This window comes from Artemia franciscana, chromosome 14 (genome assembly GCF_032884065.1).
Source record: "Artemia franciscana chromosome 14, ASM3288406v1, whole genome shotgun sequence".
NCBI classification, from domain to species: Eukaryota; Metazoa; Arthropoda; class Branchiopoda; order Anostraca; family Artemiidae; genus Artemia; species Artemia franciscana.
Window position 1 is genome coordinate 38,514,459 of NC_088876.1, and position 18,303 is coordinate 38,532,761.

The 18,303-nt window shown below is 36.1% G+C and overlaps 1 protein-coding gene across 3 annotated transcripts in view; it reads right to left on the bottom strand.

Moving 5' to 3' along the window:
- The window catches only part of LOC136035685 (reelin-like), a 538,294-nt gene that overhangs the window by 336,343 nt on the left and 183,648 nt on the right, over positions 1-18,303 (bottom strand). For all 3 annotated transcript variants that reach the window (XM_065717615.1, XM_065717614.1, XM_065717616.1), the window contains exons 18-20: positions 16,054-16,215; positions 8,064-8,275; positions 4,521-4,675 (exon numbers count right to left, since the gene is read on the bottom strand). In XM_065717615.1, coding sequence (XP_065573687.1) covers positions 4,521-4,675; positions 8,064-8,275; positions 16,054-16,215 — 529 coding nt within the window. The remainder of the gene's footprint in view (positions 1-4,520; positions 4,676-8,063; positions 8,276-16,053; positions 16,216-18,303) is intronic.

Consider the following 18,303-nt stretch of genomic DNA (forward strand, 5'->3'; position numbering starts at 1 on the left):
AAAACAGGCTTGCGGCTAAAGAACGCAAAACCGCGCAGTTAGATGAAAATCCACCTGGACAGCGAGAGTCAAAATATATCAAAACTGAAAATGATAGCGATGATGATTGGGTTTTGGATTTTGACTTGGATAAGGTCATCAATGCCTGCCAGATTTTAGTTAAAAACTAAGGTTCGGCGATATGTATTTCATAGTGACGCTGAAAAAAAGAAGAAGAAACAGAAAGTAAGAAAAGAAAGCGTGCCGAGGAATCACAAGAACAGCAAGAAAACATGCTTGCGGCTGATAGAGAAAGTAAGAAAAGAAAGCTTGCCGAGGAATCATAAGAACAGCAAGGTTTGGGTTTGGGATTTTGACTTGGATAAGGTCATCAATGCCTACCAGATTTTAGTAAAAAAAAAACAAAGGTTCGACGATATGTATTTCATAGTGACGCTGAAAAATAAAGAAGAAAAAGAAAACTGAAAAAAGAAAAAAGGTAAAAAACTAAAAAAAAAATAAAAAACACTCAAAGAGAGATTACAGACCGTGACACAAATGACGACGGGGACAGAGGGAATATAAATGAAAACCTGACAGTCTATTTATATGGACAGACAATGTGACAGCAAAAAAGGTTGTATACTGGCAAGTTTTACCTGGTTAAAAATCTAGATCTATATATATAAAAATAAGTTTTCTGTCTGTCTGTCTGTCTGTCAAGTGACGTCGTGTTTGTCCGCATATGACGTCTGGATTATTTCATCATATACCAATTCAAAAACGAATGTGTTCAAGCCGATGTAGCTGAGTTGGTAAGGCGTTATGTTCCAGGTTCTAGGTTCAAGAGGTTCCAGGTTCGAACCTTGGCTTAAAGAAAGGTAAAAACTACAAAAAAACCTGAAACTAATAAAAAAAAACTAAAAAAAAAACTAAAAAACTAGAAAAAAAATAAAAAAGGTAAAAACTAAAAAAGCTAAAAACTAAAAAGAAAAAAAACTAAAAAAAGGAAAAAACTACAAAAAAAACTAAAAAGAAAAAAGAAAAAAAAGCTAAAAAAAAAGTAAAACCAAAAAAAACTAAAAAGAAAAAAGGAAAAAAACTAAAAATTTATTTCATCATATACCAATTCAAAAACGAATGTATATACAGACCGGGACACCGGGACACAAATGAAGACCGGGACACCGGGACACAGGGAATATATATAAAGAAAAGTTGTCTGTCTGTTTGTCTGTCTGTCGAGTGAAGTCGTGTTTGTCCGCATAACGTCTGAAATATTTCATCATATACCAATTCAAAAACGAATGCATTCAAGCCGATGTAGCTGATTTGGTAAGGCGTTATGTTCCAGGTTCTAGGTTCAAGAGGTTCCAGGTTCGAACCTTGGCTTAAAAAAAAAGGTAAAAGCTACAAAAAAAACAAAAAACTAATAAAAAAACTAAAAAAGCTAAGAAGCTAAAAAAAATAAAAAAAGGTAAAAAAATAAAAAAACTAAAAACTAAAAAGAAAAAAAAGGAAAAAAACTGAAAAATAAAGGAGGAAAAGAAAACTAAAAATATATAAATAAAAATAAAAAAAACTAAAAAGAAAAAAAGAAAAAAACTAAAAATTTGAAAAAACCTAAAAAAAACGAATGTACATACAGACCGGGACACCGGGACATAAATGACGACCGGGACACAGGGAATATAGATTGACGACCGGGACACTCAAAGAGAAATTACAGACTGGGACACCGGGACACAAATGACGAATGGCGCGAAGTGCCCCCATCAACTAGGTGTGGGGGTGGCGCGAAGCGCCATTCCAACAGCTAGTATAAAAATAAGTTGTTTGTCTGTTGACTGACGTCATGTTTGTGTGTCGATTGACGTCATGTTTGTCGACTGAAGTCATTATAAGGATTGAGCTGTATGTCGTCACGAAGTTGTTTGTCGACTGACGTCATGTTTGTCGACTGACGAAATTACAGACCGGGACACCGGTGACACAAATGACGACCGGGACACTCAAAGAGAAATTACAGACTGGGACACCGGGACACAAATAACGACCGGGACACAGGGAATGTTCGATTAGCAATCATCATCAACAAACCTCAAGAGCAATTATTATAATAATGAGGTATAGATCTGAATACGGATTGGTTTTCCCATGGACAATTATATGTTGCATGTTCAACAGTCGGTAAACCTGACAATCTATTTATATGCAAAGACAATGGGACAGCGAAGAATGTTGTATATTCGCAAGTTTTACAAACATATATATATATATATATATATATATATATATATATATATATATATATATATATATATATATATATTCACAGGGGGGACAGAGGGACACAACTACAATGACGCGTAACTAACATGGCGCGAAAAAAGCTAAAAAAAGAAAAAACCTAAAAAGAAAAAAACTTAAAAAAGGAAAAAAATAAAAAAGGTAAAAAACTGAAAAGAAAAAAACACCGGGACACAAATTACGACCGGGACACAGGGAATATAAACGACGACCGGGACACAGGGACACAACTACAACGGGTACGCCGGGGGGCACAGGGGGATACATAAATGACGACGGGGACACAGGGAATGTTCGATTAGCAATCATCATCAACAAAGCTCAAGGGCATTCATTAGAATAATGAGGTATAGATCTGAATACGGATTGTTTTTCCCATGGACAATTATATATTGCATGTTCAAGAGTCGGTAAACCCAACAATCTATTTATATGCACAGACAATGGGACAGCGAAGAATGTTGTATATTCGCAAGTTTTACGTAGTTAAAAACATATATATATATCTATCTATATTCACAGGTGGGACACAGGGACACAACTAAAATGGCGCGTAACTAATATGGCACGTAACGACTTACGCGCGCGGGGGGGAGGGCTGGGGGGGGTTGTGAAGCGCCCCCACCAACTAGGTGTTGGGGTGGCACGAAGCGCCACCCCAACAACTTGTTGCTAATAATATCATTGAAATTTTAAAGGACCTGAACGGTCTTATAACTTCATCTCTAGGGCTACTGCATAGGTCAACCCCCCACAGTTATGCAATTTGTCCATGATGTTTAAAAACTTAATGTTGCCTTAAGATTAAATCAAAAAGCACTGTGTGTATGCTGATTGCAAATTTGCTCTTAAAAATTAACTAAATCGAAAGAATATAAGTGTATACAAGCTATCAAAGAGCATAGACTGATTTTGTCGTAAATGGTATTAATTTTTGTTTTTCAAGTTAACTAGAGGATGTATAAAATTAAATTTAACGCTACTGTCTGTCTCCACATTTTATACCAAACTATAAATTCTTAAAGAAAAACTGAGAAGATTTAAACTTTTATTTTCTTTTTTCCTGAAAAGACTATGTCAATATAAAACAAACAGAAATTAATTCAAAAAACTTTTTCCAAAACATAAGCTTTTCAAAGAAAAGTAAAGAACCCCATTAAACCAAAAATGAGCAAAAAAATAAATTTTAAATGTTTTTACTTTTTTAACTTAAATCAATCAATATTATTAAAATTTTAAGGAATAAATATCAGCATATGTGTATTAAACTTATAAATGCACATTCATTTTGATTTTGATTTTTCAGTAAAGTGCAAGTTATGTTCTGGCCTTGGGGAGGCATAGGGGTTTGAGCACTACTCATATTCATTTTTGCTCGTTTTGAGCTTGACTCGGTTATTTATTGTAATTTCTGTTCGTTTTGGGTTTCATTAATTTATTAAGTCTGATTTGTGGCGCTTTTACGTTTGGTTGATTGTTCGATTCTAGTTTTGTTCATTTTTGGTTTAATGGAGTTTCTTATTTTTCTTTGAAAAACTTATGTTGTGGAAATTTTTTTATGAATTTATCATCATCAGGGTTGAGAATCATTACAGGTAAATTATTCATTAGGAAATACAGACATCGAAGTATCAATAATTAGATGATTGAGGGTAAAAACACAAAAGCAACTATGTTGAGAAATACAAAGTTCCAAGGACATCAGAAACAAGTGAAATTTGTTCTACCTCCTTGAGGCATCAGATCACACCCCCTCCCCCCTGAAATATTTTCTGACTCAAAAAATCTGAAAAAATGCATACAAACAAATTTTGGTCCGCTTTTAAAAGTTTTTCATTCTTTTAAAAGTTTTTTTTTTTAAATTTGACATCACTTTTCAATCACAGAACTTCAAACACTAAACATCTGTTGATTCAAAAATGTAACTATAAAAACTATATAAAAATATAACCTGTTTAAGCTGTTGGGTGTCATGTGTTTTTAGCTTTTCTTTGTTAATTTTAACTTTTTTGATTTCTGTTTTTTCAATTTGGCATTCCCCCCTCCTCACCACCATCAGCTGCATAAATGAATATTAGTGTCATGGTTTTTACCATAAAGTTCGGATCTATTCGTAATTTTGTAAAACATTTGTAGTTGTAAAAATTCCATTTAAATAATTTAAAAATCAGATTTGTTTTCCACTACCCTTGGCAGTTGGCCACTGCCACAGTGCCGCAACAAGTTCCTACCTGAAAACCCGTCGTCGCATAGACAGTCAGTCTCAGCTGTGCAGACTCCAAAACCTGAACATAGATTAGAGCAGGGAATCCCAAAATAAATGTTTCTCAATGAAAATTTTTCAGACAAACTTGAACGGACCTGTTTCCATCGAACCAAGACACGTCTATAAAACAAAAAGGAAAGAAAGAATAAAACAAAAATTAAAATTCTTAAACAAAATAAGACAGCAAAGTCAATCCGTTCGTGATAATGAACAGTAAGGAACAAGCGCCCTATCTAATAGAAACCAAAACCCTAGAGAAATAGTTAAAAAAAAAAAACAGATATACTAGAAGGACTTGATTTTATGATGATTCTAGATATACAGAAGTTGTTAACTTTAAAGAAGACAATCAGAAATCGTTATTTAAAAAATCTACATAATTTTATAAAAATGAAAAAAAGTCCGAAAACTGCAAGTGTTCTTGACAAGAATTTGTTTTAATCAAAATTAAAGTATAGGACGATGTAGAAGAGGAATAGATCTTTTGGGTTCCTACGTAAAAATAGTGTTTCATAATTTCCCTCACAAGTGGGCTGCAGGCCACAACTAAGACTTGTTTATTAACTATGGTGATCTTTAATTTTAAATTTATTTGAGTAAAAAAAGATTTTTTAGCACCGCACAGTCCTTATTATTTAAAATATTTTAATTCCACCTTTATCTAAATGAATTTCTGGAGTAACTTCTCAATACATGAAGACCTTGCATTAATGGTAGGCCATATGTCCAGTTGTATTAAAATTCAACTGGGTTTTAACTCTAGTTTGAGGTTCTTTTTTTTATTACAAAATTGGTTTATAAGAAAAAATCAGTTTCAGTAACGTTACACTAAGACAGAAATAGCGTATATTGAAACAGCAACTACCCTCTTTAAAACATCAAACTTCCATAAGATGTACAAACCCGTTTTCCATTCTTCCCTATTATATCCCGTTACAAAAAGTGAATATTTATTGTATCAAATGTTAACCCAAATTTCTAAATTGTAAGCCCGATTATAATTCCAAATATTTAAATTGTCTCAACTCCAACTTTTGTATATTTATGGAGTGTATTTGGATTGTTCAATAAAATGCAATTTCACATCAGTGGTAAGCCACAGACCCAATTAGACGAAGAGCCATATTGAAATTTAAATTCTACTATAGAGGAGTACAACGTCAGCAATGCACCTATTTATGGTAGTTTTACTCGTTTTTAGTTTGATTTGGTTAGTTATTGTAATTCCTGTTCGTTTTAGTTTCATTAATTGATGATAGTGACTTGCGGTCGTCTTACACTTAAAAAATGCTTGACTTTATTTTTCCGCATCTTTGGTATATTGTTGCTCTTTACGATTTTTTGAAATACTTCTTGCGTACAAAACAAGTTTTTGAAATTAATCTAAATTAGTTTCAACTCGAGTTTCGAGTTTGAAAAAGATAAAACCATTCATGACAAAATTAGCACAATAACTGGTATGTCAGAGCTCGAACTTTTACACGTCAAAACTCTTAATTCTATTGAGGAATTAAAAGTTGATTATGGTTGCAGTTGTAGCTTCAAACTAGCAAAGAGGTAACAACGGCCCATAGTAACCAAAAGCTTTAAACACACTTTGAAAAAAATATTGCCTAGTGAGGAAAAATGGCTATTTAAAACTTACTCAGGAATTATAATTTTTATTTTGTACAATCTCGATAATAAAAGCTTATGAAAACCAAAAATAATAATTTCAAAAAAGAGCCTGAAACTCCTCAGAAATGACGTTTGATCAAAACCAAAGTGAACCTTAAGAATCACCATTGTCAAAAAGACTGTAGAGGAGAATTACAGCCCCTTACCTTGTCTAACAAGGAAAATCGCTTTTTTGTATGGGTAGCAGCGATGGATCTACTTTCTTTTTTCTTTTTTTATGGGTGATCGTATCAAACCAGTGGTTGTAAGATATTGGGAGAGGTCTACTTTTGACAGACATCAAAATATACTGTCCCTTTTTTCGGAAAAAAAGATCATCCCAAAGCAAATTGCATTTTCCGTCATTTTGTGCCACAGCGAACTTCTGTGGACTTGAAATTTCATGATAGCCAATCGATTTTTCATGGTTTGAAATCCTAAACAGAAGACTTTAAGCCCCCCTCCATCCTAAGAAAGAGGTCTACAATAAACATATTCAGCTTTGTAGTTGGACATGATTGCCACAAGGGGTTTCATATTTTATGGATAAATCGTCAGGGCATAATGAAATGAACACTGTGGTGATGGCTGGCAGATGGCTCTTTATGCAGAAAATGAGACCTTGCCCTACTAAAGTAGCAATATCTGCAATTTTACCATCACTAATGAATTTATAACTTTTCTTGTTTAACCAATTTTATGGGCGATTACAAAGTCTAGAGATTTACCCATCAAAGGTCCTACACATTTAGAAATAATTTAGATATTTTCGAAGACCACACTGCCTTTCCATGACGTACAAATAACAGTTCAATAGGGACAAATACTTTTATTAGAAAGTGAATCCTATTATGTGACCAAATTATCCAGAAATATTGTTATTGCTTTCACTGTCTACTGAAAGGATTTGGTCCTATTGAATCGCTATTTGTACGAAATAATTTGTAAGACGATTCAGTGAGAAATTGCCGTGTTAGATTGCAAATTGAAGTAGCCTTCCCTCTTCAGTCCAACTTGCCTAATTTCAGATTATAAATTAGTGAATTTTTGATAATGTGCTGTGCTGATTAAATAATATCCAGAATGTAAAAGTTAGATCTAGTCAAGAGAGATGTTGAACCTGCGTGCTTTCAAAGAGAACATCAAAATTACTCCAGTATTTGGATATGTTTGCTTTCGTGTTTTCTCCCATTATATATGTGTTTCAGCGCTTCAGAGATTTATTATGAGGTGAATTACATGGGATTCTAAATTTGAGTATTGATTGTGTGGTATAGAATTACTCCTGTAAAACCAACGGTATCAGTTAAATTTTGAAATTTATGAGAAACATTTGAAAAAAGGGCAATAAGCACAAGATCTCAATTCAGGATCTCAATTAAGGACTAAGACAAGGCAATTGAATGAGTTGGACTCGAATGAAGTTGCCACAAAAAACCAGAGACGTTTTGGACAGACGTCTGTACGGAGCTCCTGTAAGGAGTATCGAACAGAGTTCACAGGTTGGAAAGATGCAATTTTTATCAGCCTTTAAAATGGCAAGTTCAAACTTAATGTATCCATTTGAATCTTCCAGCTAGTAAAAAAGTTAGAAGGTAGTTAGTATTAGCAAACAGGAATTTATTGGATAAGATGTAACTACCACAAGCTTTGAGTACCCAGATTTAAATTCTTGAATAAGATCATGTTGAGAATTTTAAGAAATATGCTTATTATATAAATGAGGCAATGTGTTGGAAAAAACAGAAAATTTTACATGAAATGTAATTAGGAGAGATTAAAAAAGATCATCAACTATGTTTTTTCGGATAGAATATAGTTATTTTATTCCACTACCAAACACTCAGCTTACCTATTTTGAACTCGGACATCAGGAAAAATGGTAAAACGATTCCATTTTTCAGTTTCTTCATGATAATAAACTGAAGGCATGACAAAATCTACCCCACATAATTTCCTGTTGGAAGGAGTGCAAGATTCCTGAAATAACTTCCAAGATAAACCATTATCAACAGAGAGTTCAAGATGTACAGGACTTTTCCCCAGTTTGTCTTCAACTTTGATCTACGAAAAAGCAGTAGTGAAACAAAAGGAATTATATATCCTCTTATCTATAGCAGCATGCCAGCTCGCTTAATACAGGGTACATCGACTGTCCTCTGCCAAATCCAGGCTTCTACACGACAATTTAATTTTTAGCTTAGGATGAACATCCCCCAATTTATAAGGGGCAAGTCTAGTAACACAGTTGGATGTTTTCATCTCTGCTATACTTTCATAGGATAAACCTAGTATCCACAGATGTATAAAGATCGTATCCAGGGGGGAGGTTTGAGCCCCCCCCCCCCTAGAAATGTTTATCTTACTCGTAAAAATGTAACAGAAATAGATGTAAACGAATTTTTATAAGTTTATTGAGGTTTGTGTATCCCCCCCCGAAAAAAATCCTGGATATGGCCCTGAGAGGTATATAGCACTTTCATTAGCATTCAACAGTTTAAACTCATTGTTGACATGCTAGATAATTACAAAACCTACTGTTTTGGTTTTTAATTGTTTTGTTTTTCTAATTTAATTATTTAAAAAGCATATCGCCAAACTTCAAGTCAGAAAAAAGAAAACGTAAAATTTACAGAGCTCTTTATTCCAAATAAGCAAGCAAATCATTTTCTTCAGCATGTATCAGTAGTATCCCTTCTGTGAGTACTACGGCCAAGTACCCCCGGGTGACAATGAATACTACGGCCACGTACACTCGGGGTCCCTTTGGATACTATGGCCAAATATCTTTGTGGTCCCTTTGCATACTATAGCCATTCCTATGACAGTCATAGCGTTATTACAGTTTCCGCTGATAATAATATTTACATGAAACGCTTGCAAGCTGTTATTTCTCGTTGAAATTGGCCTTTGGATACTCAATAACTTGCCTAAGGCCTCCTGTGATGGATACATTTGAATGCCAAATATTTACACAAAGTCATAGATGGCGTTATTGTTAACTACATTTATAGATGGCTACATTTTTTTCCCACAACAAATTTTAGCTTCTAAGCATTTTTTTACATTAACTTTATGGAATTTCCAACAATTTAAACTCATTGTTGACATGCTAGATAATTACGAAACCTATTTTTTCGGTTTTTAATTGTTTTGTTTCTTTCATTTGATTTTTTGAACAGCATGGAGCCAAACTTCAAGGTAGAACAAAGAAAATCTAAAATGTACAGAGCTCTTTATTCCAAATAAGCAAGCTAATTATTTTCTTCAGCAAGTATCCGTAGTATCCCTTCAGCGGGTAGTACAGCCGAGTACCCCCGGAGTATCAATGAATACTACGGCCAAGTACCCCCGGGTATCAATGAATACTGCGGCCAAGTACCCTTGGGGTCCCTTTGGATACTACGGCCAAATATCCTTGGGATCCCTTTGAATGCTACAGCCATTCCTATGACAGTCACAGCATTAGCAGCTTCCACTGATAATAATATTTACATGAAACACTTGCAAGCTGTTACTTCTCGTTGAAATGGGCCTTTGGATACTCAATTACGTGCGTAAGGCCTCCTTTGATGGATACATTTGAATGACAAATATTTAAACAAAGTCATAGATGGCGTTATTGTTAACTATATTTATAGATGGCGGCATGTTTTCTTTTCCCACGTCATATTTTTAGCTTCTAAGCATTTTTTTACATTGACTTTATGGAATTTATTTCTGGTGTAGGAATCGAGTGTGAGACCAATGATTTCCTATGGTAAAAGAACGGCACTTTACTCGACTGAGCCAAAATATCATTAATGATATTACATTCTTGGAAATACATAACATGAAATCAATGTATTGTTTCTGGGATGCAAGCCAACTGAATTTAAGCGTCACTATATGGTAACAAATTAATTGCGCCTTCGATATCTCAAATGGAGCATCACTCCAAGAATATGCATATCACAGAGATTCTATATGCTTGCTGGAAGACAAATTCTTTTGATGGTTAATTAAACTTGTTTTGATCACCAAAAATTGTACTGACTGCAACCAACCAAGTATCCTTTTTGTAATGTAACGGTACTGATCAAATCTGTTTTCCATTACCGGGCTTGCGCATTAGTTTGGGTCCCTGAGATTTCCTCCAGGGTCCCCTGTCTCCCTCTAGGGCCCCTATCACCTCCAGGGCCCAAACACACCACCAGTTTTTTTTAAATTTGAATTTTTTTCCGGGGGTGGGACTCAGAATTTTTTTTACTTACAATTTTATTGGACAGAATTTTTGGGGACTTAGATTTTTGGGACAGATTCTTTTCTGGGGGCCAGAATATTTTTACATAGGAACATAGTCACACGTATCGCTCACAAATTTCAAAACTACCAGTTAAAGCAGAAGGTTTCACTGGAATGTTTCCCATATCAACTCCTTAAACAAAAAGGAAAGTTTCGAAGTGTTTTATATGTTCATCTGTGGGAATATCCCCCTCTTCCCAGTTTCCAACCACACCTGCACAAAAATAGCGCTGAACCGGTCACTATGGCCTAAAACAAGAATCCAGGTTTCGTAGGTTCTCTGGTATCAATGAAATCTTTTGGTCACCTTCCATTAATTGTACTTAGTCTAGCATCCTCTCATTTAAGAGTAGTACCTTCTTCTTGTGACAATAAAGGTCGGGTGCCATACCTTGATGGTTGCAGGAAAAATTAATATAGTTTTGACTATAGCTTCGTGATCCCATGTGTAACTCAGATTTCATAGCATCCAGTTAAAGCAGTAGGTTTTATTGGAATGTTTACTACAATTAGCCCTTGAACAAAATGTTTCAAAGAGTCTTCTTTGTTCACCTATAGACACATCGCTCTCTTCATGGTTTCCAACAATACCTGCACAAAAAGGACACTGTTTCTGGTCACTGTTACCAACATAAAAGTATCCAGCTTTTTTCAGTTCTTTATCTTTTACAATATTCTAATAAATATCCATAGTCTAACATCATCTCGCTTAAGAGTGCTGCATTTTTCCTAGTCAAGACGTTTAGCACGATACATTTTACAAGAGAGACCGTGACCAAAACACCTACAAATACAAAGAGTGAGACACAGAGACAAGCAAACATCCACTCAGAGACACAGGTACAGAGAAAGAGAGAGAGAGAGAGGGAGAGAGAGTGAGAGAGAGAGAGAGAGAGATAGAGAGAGAGAGAAGCAACTGGCCACTCAGACACACAGGTAAAGAGAGAGAGAGAGAAAATTGCATAAAAAACACAGAGCCAGACAGAAAAACACACAAAAAGAGACTCAGAAACAAGGAAACATCAACTCAGGCACACAGGCACAGAGAGAGAGAGAGAGAGAGAGAGAGTGAGTGAGAAAGGCAAACAACCACTCAGAAACACAGGCACAGAGAGAGAGAAAGGGACAAAAACACATACAAACACACAGAGTCAGACACACAAACACACAAAGACAGAGATAGAGACTAGCAGACATCCGCTCAAACGCACAGGGACAGAAAGAAAGAGACAGGCAGACAGTCTCGATCAATTACGATCAGTCTTGATAAAGACTTTATCGATCAATTAAGTGGTCATGATTCGGTTGCTAGTATCCGGCCGGTGGGAGATAAACTGTTCGTACACATTGAAAATCGGTATCTTCCGATTTCTGTAAGTCTGTGAAGTCTGTAGTCTCGGGTATTGGCACGAAGATTCTGCAGAAACGTTACCTTGGAATAATAAAAGGAATCCCGCTGTCATTTAATGCTTCCGAATTCAAAATGCACTCAGGAGTCGCTGACGGAAACCGAATTGGTTTGTCTCAAACTATCAAGCTAGACTGTTCAGATTCGTTTGCAAAACGTGACGCTATGAAGAATGGAGTAAAAATAGGTTACGGGATTTTCAGAATTTATGATTTCGTAAGTGTACCGCGATGTTGCTTTAAGTGCAGGTCTCCTGATCACTTTATCAACGATTGTACCAGCCAGGTGGGAAAATGTGCGTGCTGCGCCGAAAATAACATTTTTTCGAAAGATGCGCCCTGTACAAATAGACCTAAATGTGCAGACTTCGACGATTCTCACACTTCATATAGTCTATTATGTCCAGTGCTCAAGTTTCGTATTGTGACCGCTGTGAAAAAATGATGTCACAAAAATTCTCGGTCATTTCGTACAATATAAATGGAACACGTCAAAAAGAGCACATCATTGACGAACTTTCGAGCAACTATGACATCCTTTGTCTTCAAGAGCATCTTTTATCTTCAGATAATACCAACTTGTTGAAACGGAGTGCAAACCATATCACTTTTGTGAGTGATGCAAGATCTACGTTTGGTAGACCTTCCGGAGGCCTCGCCTGTATACTGAGACGTACCTCCTTTTCATCCACTACGCCTGTGCTGTTCCATAGTGACGAAAATCTCTTGGCCGTGTGAATTCCCGATTTAATACTTATTAACGTGTACTTTCCTTGTGATCGTAAGTCGGTTCAATCACTGAATAAGTTTGCCAAGACCTGTAGTGTTTTGAAAAAAGTGACAGAATCCGCATCATCTCTCGGTTATCAATTTGTTGTCGCCGGGGATTTTAATGCTGATTTACTGAATTCAAATATTCGGTCTGATATGGCTTTCGAGTTTTTATCTGAGTTTAAGCTAGTGGATATGAATCGTCCGTTTTCTTACATCCATCATTCTGGGAGCCTTACTAATATTGATCATGTTCTTTGCTCTCCCAATTTATCTGTTTCGACTGTTTCTGTACATGAAATAGAAAGCGATATAGACCACCTACCAATTTCCTTCATGCTTAGTATTTCTCTGTCGCAAGATACTTCTAATAGACGTTGGAATCGTAGATGGTTTACCAGACGAAATTGGAATAAGGCTAATTGGGCTCTTTATATTTCTACCCTTACAGCTTTTTTGTCTAGGAAAAAAGTTCCTTTTCAGCTACTTCAGGTTGGATCTAAATTTGTAAATGATAAGAATTTTCTGAATAAATATTATTTTGATATTATATCATGCATGAAGGAAGCTGAGAGGGTGGCTGTTCCCGAAGAACGTGTTAAATTTAATACGCGGAAGCCTGAATGGTCTCAGGATCCGGGTCTAAAATCAGTGAAAAATAAAGCCAAATTTTGGCTACGCATTTGGGTTTCTTGCGAACGACCACGTAGCGGTGTAGTATTTCAGCTTAAACAGAAAACTAAATTAGAGTATAAAAAGTATTTACGGTCTGCAAAATCTAAAATTTGCAAATTCCCGTCAAGTAATTTCGATTGGAAAAATATGGTAAATTCAAATAAAATCGATGACTCTTCGTCAACAAGTAGCCCAATTAGTCCTGCTGCTTGGTGCAAATACTACGACCAGATTTTCAACACTATAAGCATTTTGTTCATGCTTTTATGAGGTTTCTTATTTCTGCGCTTCCCATATCACTCCGCCAGAACCAAATCCTCCCAGTTAATTTAGTTTTGGTGGCACAAGCTATAAAGAAGCTTAAGTCTAGCTCTATTCATTGTGATGGTATAAGTGTCAAACACCTAACTGTTGATTGTCCAGCTCTAGTCCAACATTTACAACTTCTGTTTCAAATGTGCTTATGCACCTCGGTTGTGTCTGAAAGTTTTTTGTGTGGAACAGTTACTTCAATCCTGAAAAGAGGAACGATTCCGACTGAGTGCGTATCTTACAGGCCTATAACGGTTTCCTGCAATATAAGCAAAATGTTTGAGTATCTTCTCCTGCCATCAGTTGATTTTTTGGCATATTTTGGTGAAAATCAGATTGGGGTTTCAGCTGGGGTAGGTTGCCAGCAGGCTCATCGAGTTTTGGCTAATGTTCTTACTAAGGCTACTAAAAAGGGATTCGAGTTACATTTATGTGCTTTGGATCTGTCCAAAGCCTTTGACACTGTTACGCATTCCCAAGCTATCTTTTCCCTTTTTAGTCACGGTATCAACATATCGGTAATTTTTCTTCTTAGATGATATTGGTATTCAAATTCCTTTTTGCAGATTAAAACGGATATGAGGGTTTCAGATAGTAAAATTCCAATACGACGTGGGGTCCGGCAAGGTGCTGTCCTCTCCCCCTCTATTTTCAAACTTTGTATATCGTCTGTCCTTTCCTCTATCCCACCTACTTGCATCCTCAATTCTGTAAATATTTCTTATCTTGCCTATGCGGATGATATTCTTTTGATCAGTAGGACTAAAAAAAGGGCTCTCTTTGTCTGTTTCAACAGTAGCATCTAAACTTCATGCGATTGGACTTTCTCTTAATCTTTCAAAGGGCGAATATCTTTCATTTAATAGCAATATCACTACTCCTCTAATCAGTGGATCTTTTTCTATCCCGTCGGTTTCTTCATTTCGGTGGCTGGGAATTAACGTTAGTAAAACTTTAAAATCCTTACGGACTCTCACTGTTGCAAGAAGAAAATCCAATTAAGTTACTCTAAAATTGTTGCTAACAGAGGTAGATACAATAGAAAGTCTCTTGCTAAATTATACTCGGTTTTTACAGATCATTCGGTTTTGTTTCTTTCTGGTATTTACCCTATTTTTCGTAAAAAAGATATCAGTTCAATTCGATCTTATTATTTCCGTTTTTCCCATTTTCTATTGTATCTGCCTCCGTGGTATAGGAATAGGAGCCTCATACCTATTTATAGTTTCCTGGATATTGGGTCGAAGCTCACAGAGCTTGCTGGCAAAATACCCCAGTCTACTTATAAGTATCTGCCCGCCCACGGAGGCCCTACTCGTTTGCTTTAGTTTCTTATTTTTTCTGTTTTGTTTAGTGTTTGTTTTGTTTCATTTATTGGTACTCCGCTTTGATTTTTTGTAGCGGGCCAAAAATAAATTATTATTATTATTATTATTAGTCGCTCAGACACACAGGCACAAAGAGAGAGAGACAAGCAAACAGCCACTCTGACACAAAGGCACAAAGAGAGAGTGAGAAAAAAATACATAGAAACACACAAAGTTGGAGAAAAATATATATAGACAGACACAGAGACAAGAAAATACCTGCTCAGACGCATAGGCACAGAGAGACAGAAGCAAACAGCCGCTTTGACACACAGGTACAAATTTACTCTCTGTGCTTGTTTTTCCGCCCGGATAAAAAGGCACAGGGGGAAAGAGAGAAGCAAACAGCCACTCAGACACACGGGCGCAGAGTAAGAGAGATAGACAAAAACCCATACAAAAACACAGAGTCAGACACAAAAACATACAAAGACAGACACAGAGAAAGAAAAACACCCACTCAGATACACGACCACAGGTATTTGCTTTTCTTTTTGTTTGTCTTTGTGTGTCTGACTCTGTGTGTCTTCGTACGCGTTTCTCTCCCACCCTCTCCCTCTCTCTCTTTTTGTTCTCTCTCTGATTCTTAGCTTTCACGCAATCTTGACTTGCACACTATGTATCACTATGCACATATTTCTCACTTTCCTGACTGGCCAAATAATATCTCAATCTTTGGGTTAAATGAAATGGTCTAAAATTCTTTGTAAAGTCAGGATTCCTCGGTCCATAAGCTCTACTGAGTTTTTATCTCCATTAAGTTTTCATTTTTCTCTCAATATGTCTCTCTTTTTCTTTTTTTTTACAATACACATCGGTTTCTACCGTAGTGTATGTATCTTCTCTATCATTGGTTGCATCCAATTAATAACAAGTAAACTAAAACATTGACATCGACATTGTGCCATCTAGAGCAATTGCACAATATCACTTTTTGTTACTTATTATGATATTCCATTTGACCTATTTAAAAGCAATATAGAAAAACAAAATAATCTCAATGGAAAGAATAAAAGATACAGATACCTCAAACTGGAAAATGGACTCTTCCGTAAGAAGTACATTATCAAGCATTGCTATTCCAACCTCTTCGCTACCAGCAAAAATAAGAGAGGGAGTTTCTTCAGATTGTATATCATGGGAATAATTCGTCCTACTCGCCCAAAATACTGAGTTGGGACCAAGAACCTGCAAAACAAAACCTATTTTTCAAGTATGTCTACTTTTTTTAAATTTGAAATTAACAAGATATTTAAACATAAATATTATATAATACTAGTTGTTGGGGTGGCGCTTCGTGCCACCCCAACACCTAGTTGGTGGGGCGCCATATTAGTTACGCGCCATTGTAGTTGTGTCCCTGTGTCCCACCTGTGAATATAGATAGATTTATATATGTGTTTCAAACTACGTAAAAATTGCGACTATACAACATTCTTGGCTTTCCCATTGTCTGTCCATATACAAAGCCGTATGTACTAATAATGACGTCATATACAAACGCTCTTTTTACAAACAAACAAACATGCATACACACAACTCGTTTTTATATAGATAGATAGATAGATAGATACAATACAAATTAACTACGTAAAACTTGTGAATATACAACAGTCTTCGCTGTCCCGTTGTCTGTGCGTATAAATAGATTGTCAGGTTTACCGACCCTCAAAGATGCAACATACAATTGTACACTGGTAAAGCAATCTGTATTAAGATCTATACCGCATTTTTCTAGTTATTGCCCTTGAGCTTTGTTGATGGTGGTTGCAAATGCTAATCGAATTGGGAATTGCCATCTTTTAAATTGAAAAAGCAGATCCGTTGGAATCATGGGAATTCGAGGAATAAGAACAGCCTCACCCTCATAAAGCCCTGTCAAGATTGTGGCCTCTATTAGGTTTTCCATTGTTCTATTTACGGCAAGTCGCGTGCCATTGCAAAGCTTTGGTGGGTTGATATTTCTTAAAAGTATTATTGGTACGCCTATTTTTAGTTGTAGCACGTGTGGTGGAAACCCTGAAGGATCTATGGAATTTAAAAATTCAGATGGATAATTAACCGCTTCATTTGGTTCCAAAATACAAATTAACTGCGTAAAACTTGCGAATATACAAAATTCTTCGCTGTCCAATTGTCGCTGCATATAAATAGATTGTCAGGTTTACCGACCCTCGATCATGCAACGTACAATTGTCCATGGGAAAAACAATCAGTATTAAGATCTATACCACATTTTTCTAATGATTGACCTTGAGCTTTGTTAATGGTGATTGCAAATGCTAACCGAATTGGGAAGTGCAATCTTTTAAATTGAAAAGGCAGATCCGTTGGAATCATGGGAATGCGAGGAATAAGAACAGCCTCACCCTCAAAAGGCCCTGTCAAGATTGTGGCCTCTATTAGGTTTTCCATTGTTTTTTTTACGGCCAGTCGAGTGCCATTGCAAAGCTTTGGTGGGTTTATATTTCTTAAAAGTATTATTGGTACGCCTATTTTTAGTTGTAGCACGTGTGGTGGAAACCCTGAAAGATCTATGGAATTTAAAAATTCAGATGGATAATTAACCGCTTCATTTGGTTCCAAAACTGTGTCGACTGACTTGTAAAGGACTGCCTGGTCTCGAATCTTGGTCAAAACAATATTGTTGATTTCGTGGACGTCTATATTTTTGGGTGCGAGAATCGCTCTTTCACTTAGCCATTTATTATTTTTATAATTTTTTAGAATATTCGGAAATACTTTTTCAATCAATTCATTTTTGGACGTCACTAAATTACAGAAATCAGCAGGTAGTTGTATACGTCCTGAAATTGAGCCTACTGGGAGCTTTCCGTTTCCCATTGCCAGCAAGTGATCTGAAAATGTTTGACCAGAGTCATCGTTTTGCAATCGGACACGCATATTTGTAGTTAATTTTAATGTTTTTACGTGTGCCCATAAATTAGAATTTTTCAGGCAAGCATTCATTTCGTCTGCAGGAGTTGATCTAGGTATTATAGGTAATGTTTGCCTGAAATCTCCCGCAAGCAATATTAATGTGCTGCCAAAGGGTTTTGACTTCCCTCGCAAATCTTTCAAGCATTGATCCAGAGCCTGAGCGATTTTTTGTGTGCCATTGTGCACTCATCCCAAATAATAGTTTTGCATTGCTGCAATACTTTACCCATCCCAGATGATTTGGAAATATTGCACGTGGGAGTTTCTGTAGAATGCAAGTTCAGAGGCAATTTCAAAGCGGAATGAGCAGTTCTTCCACCAGGCAGCAATGTTGCG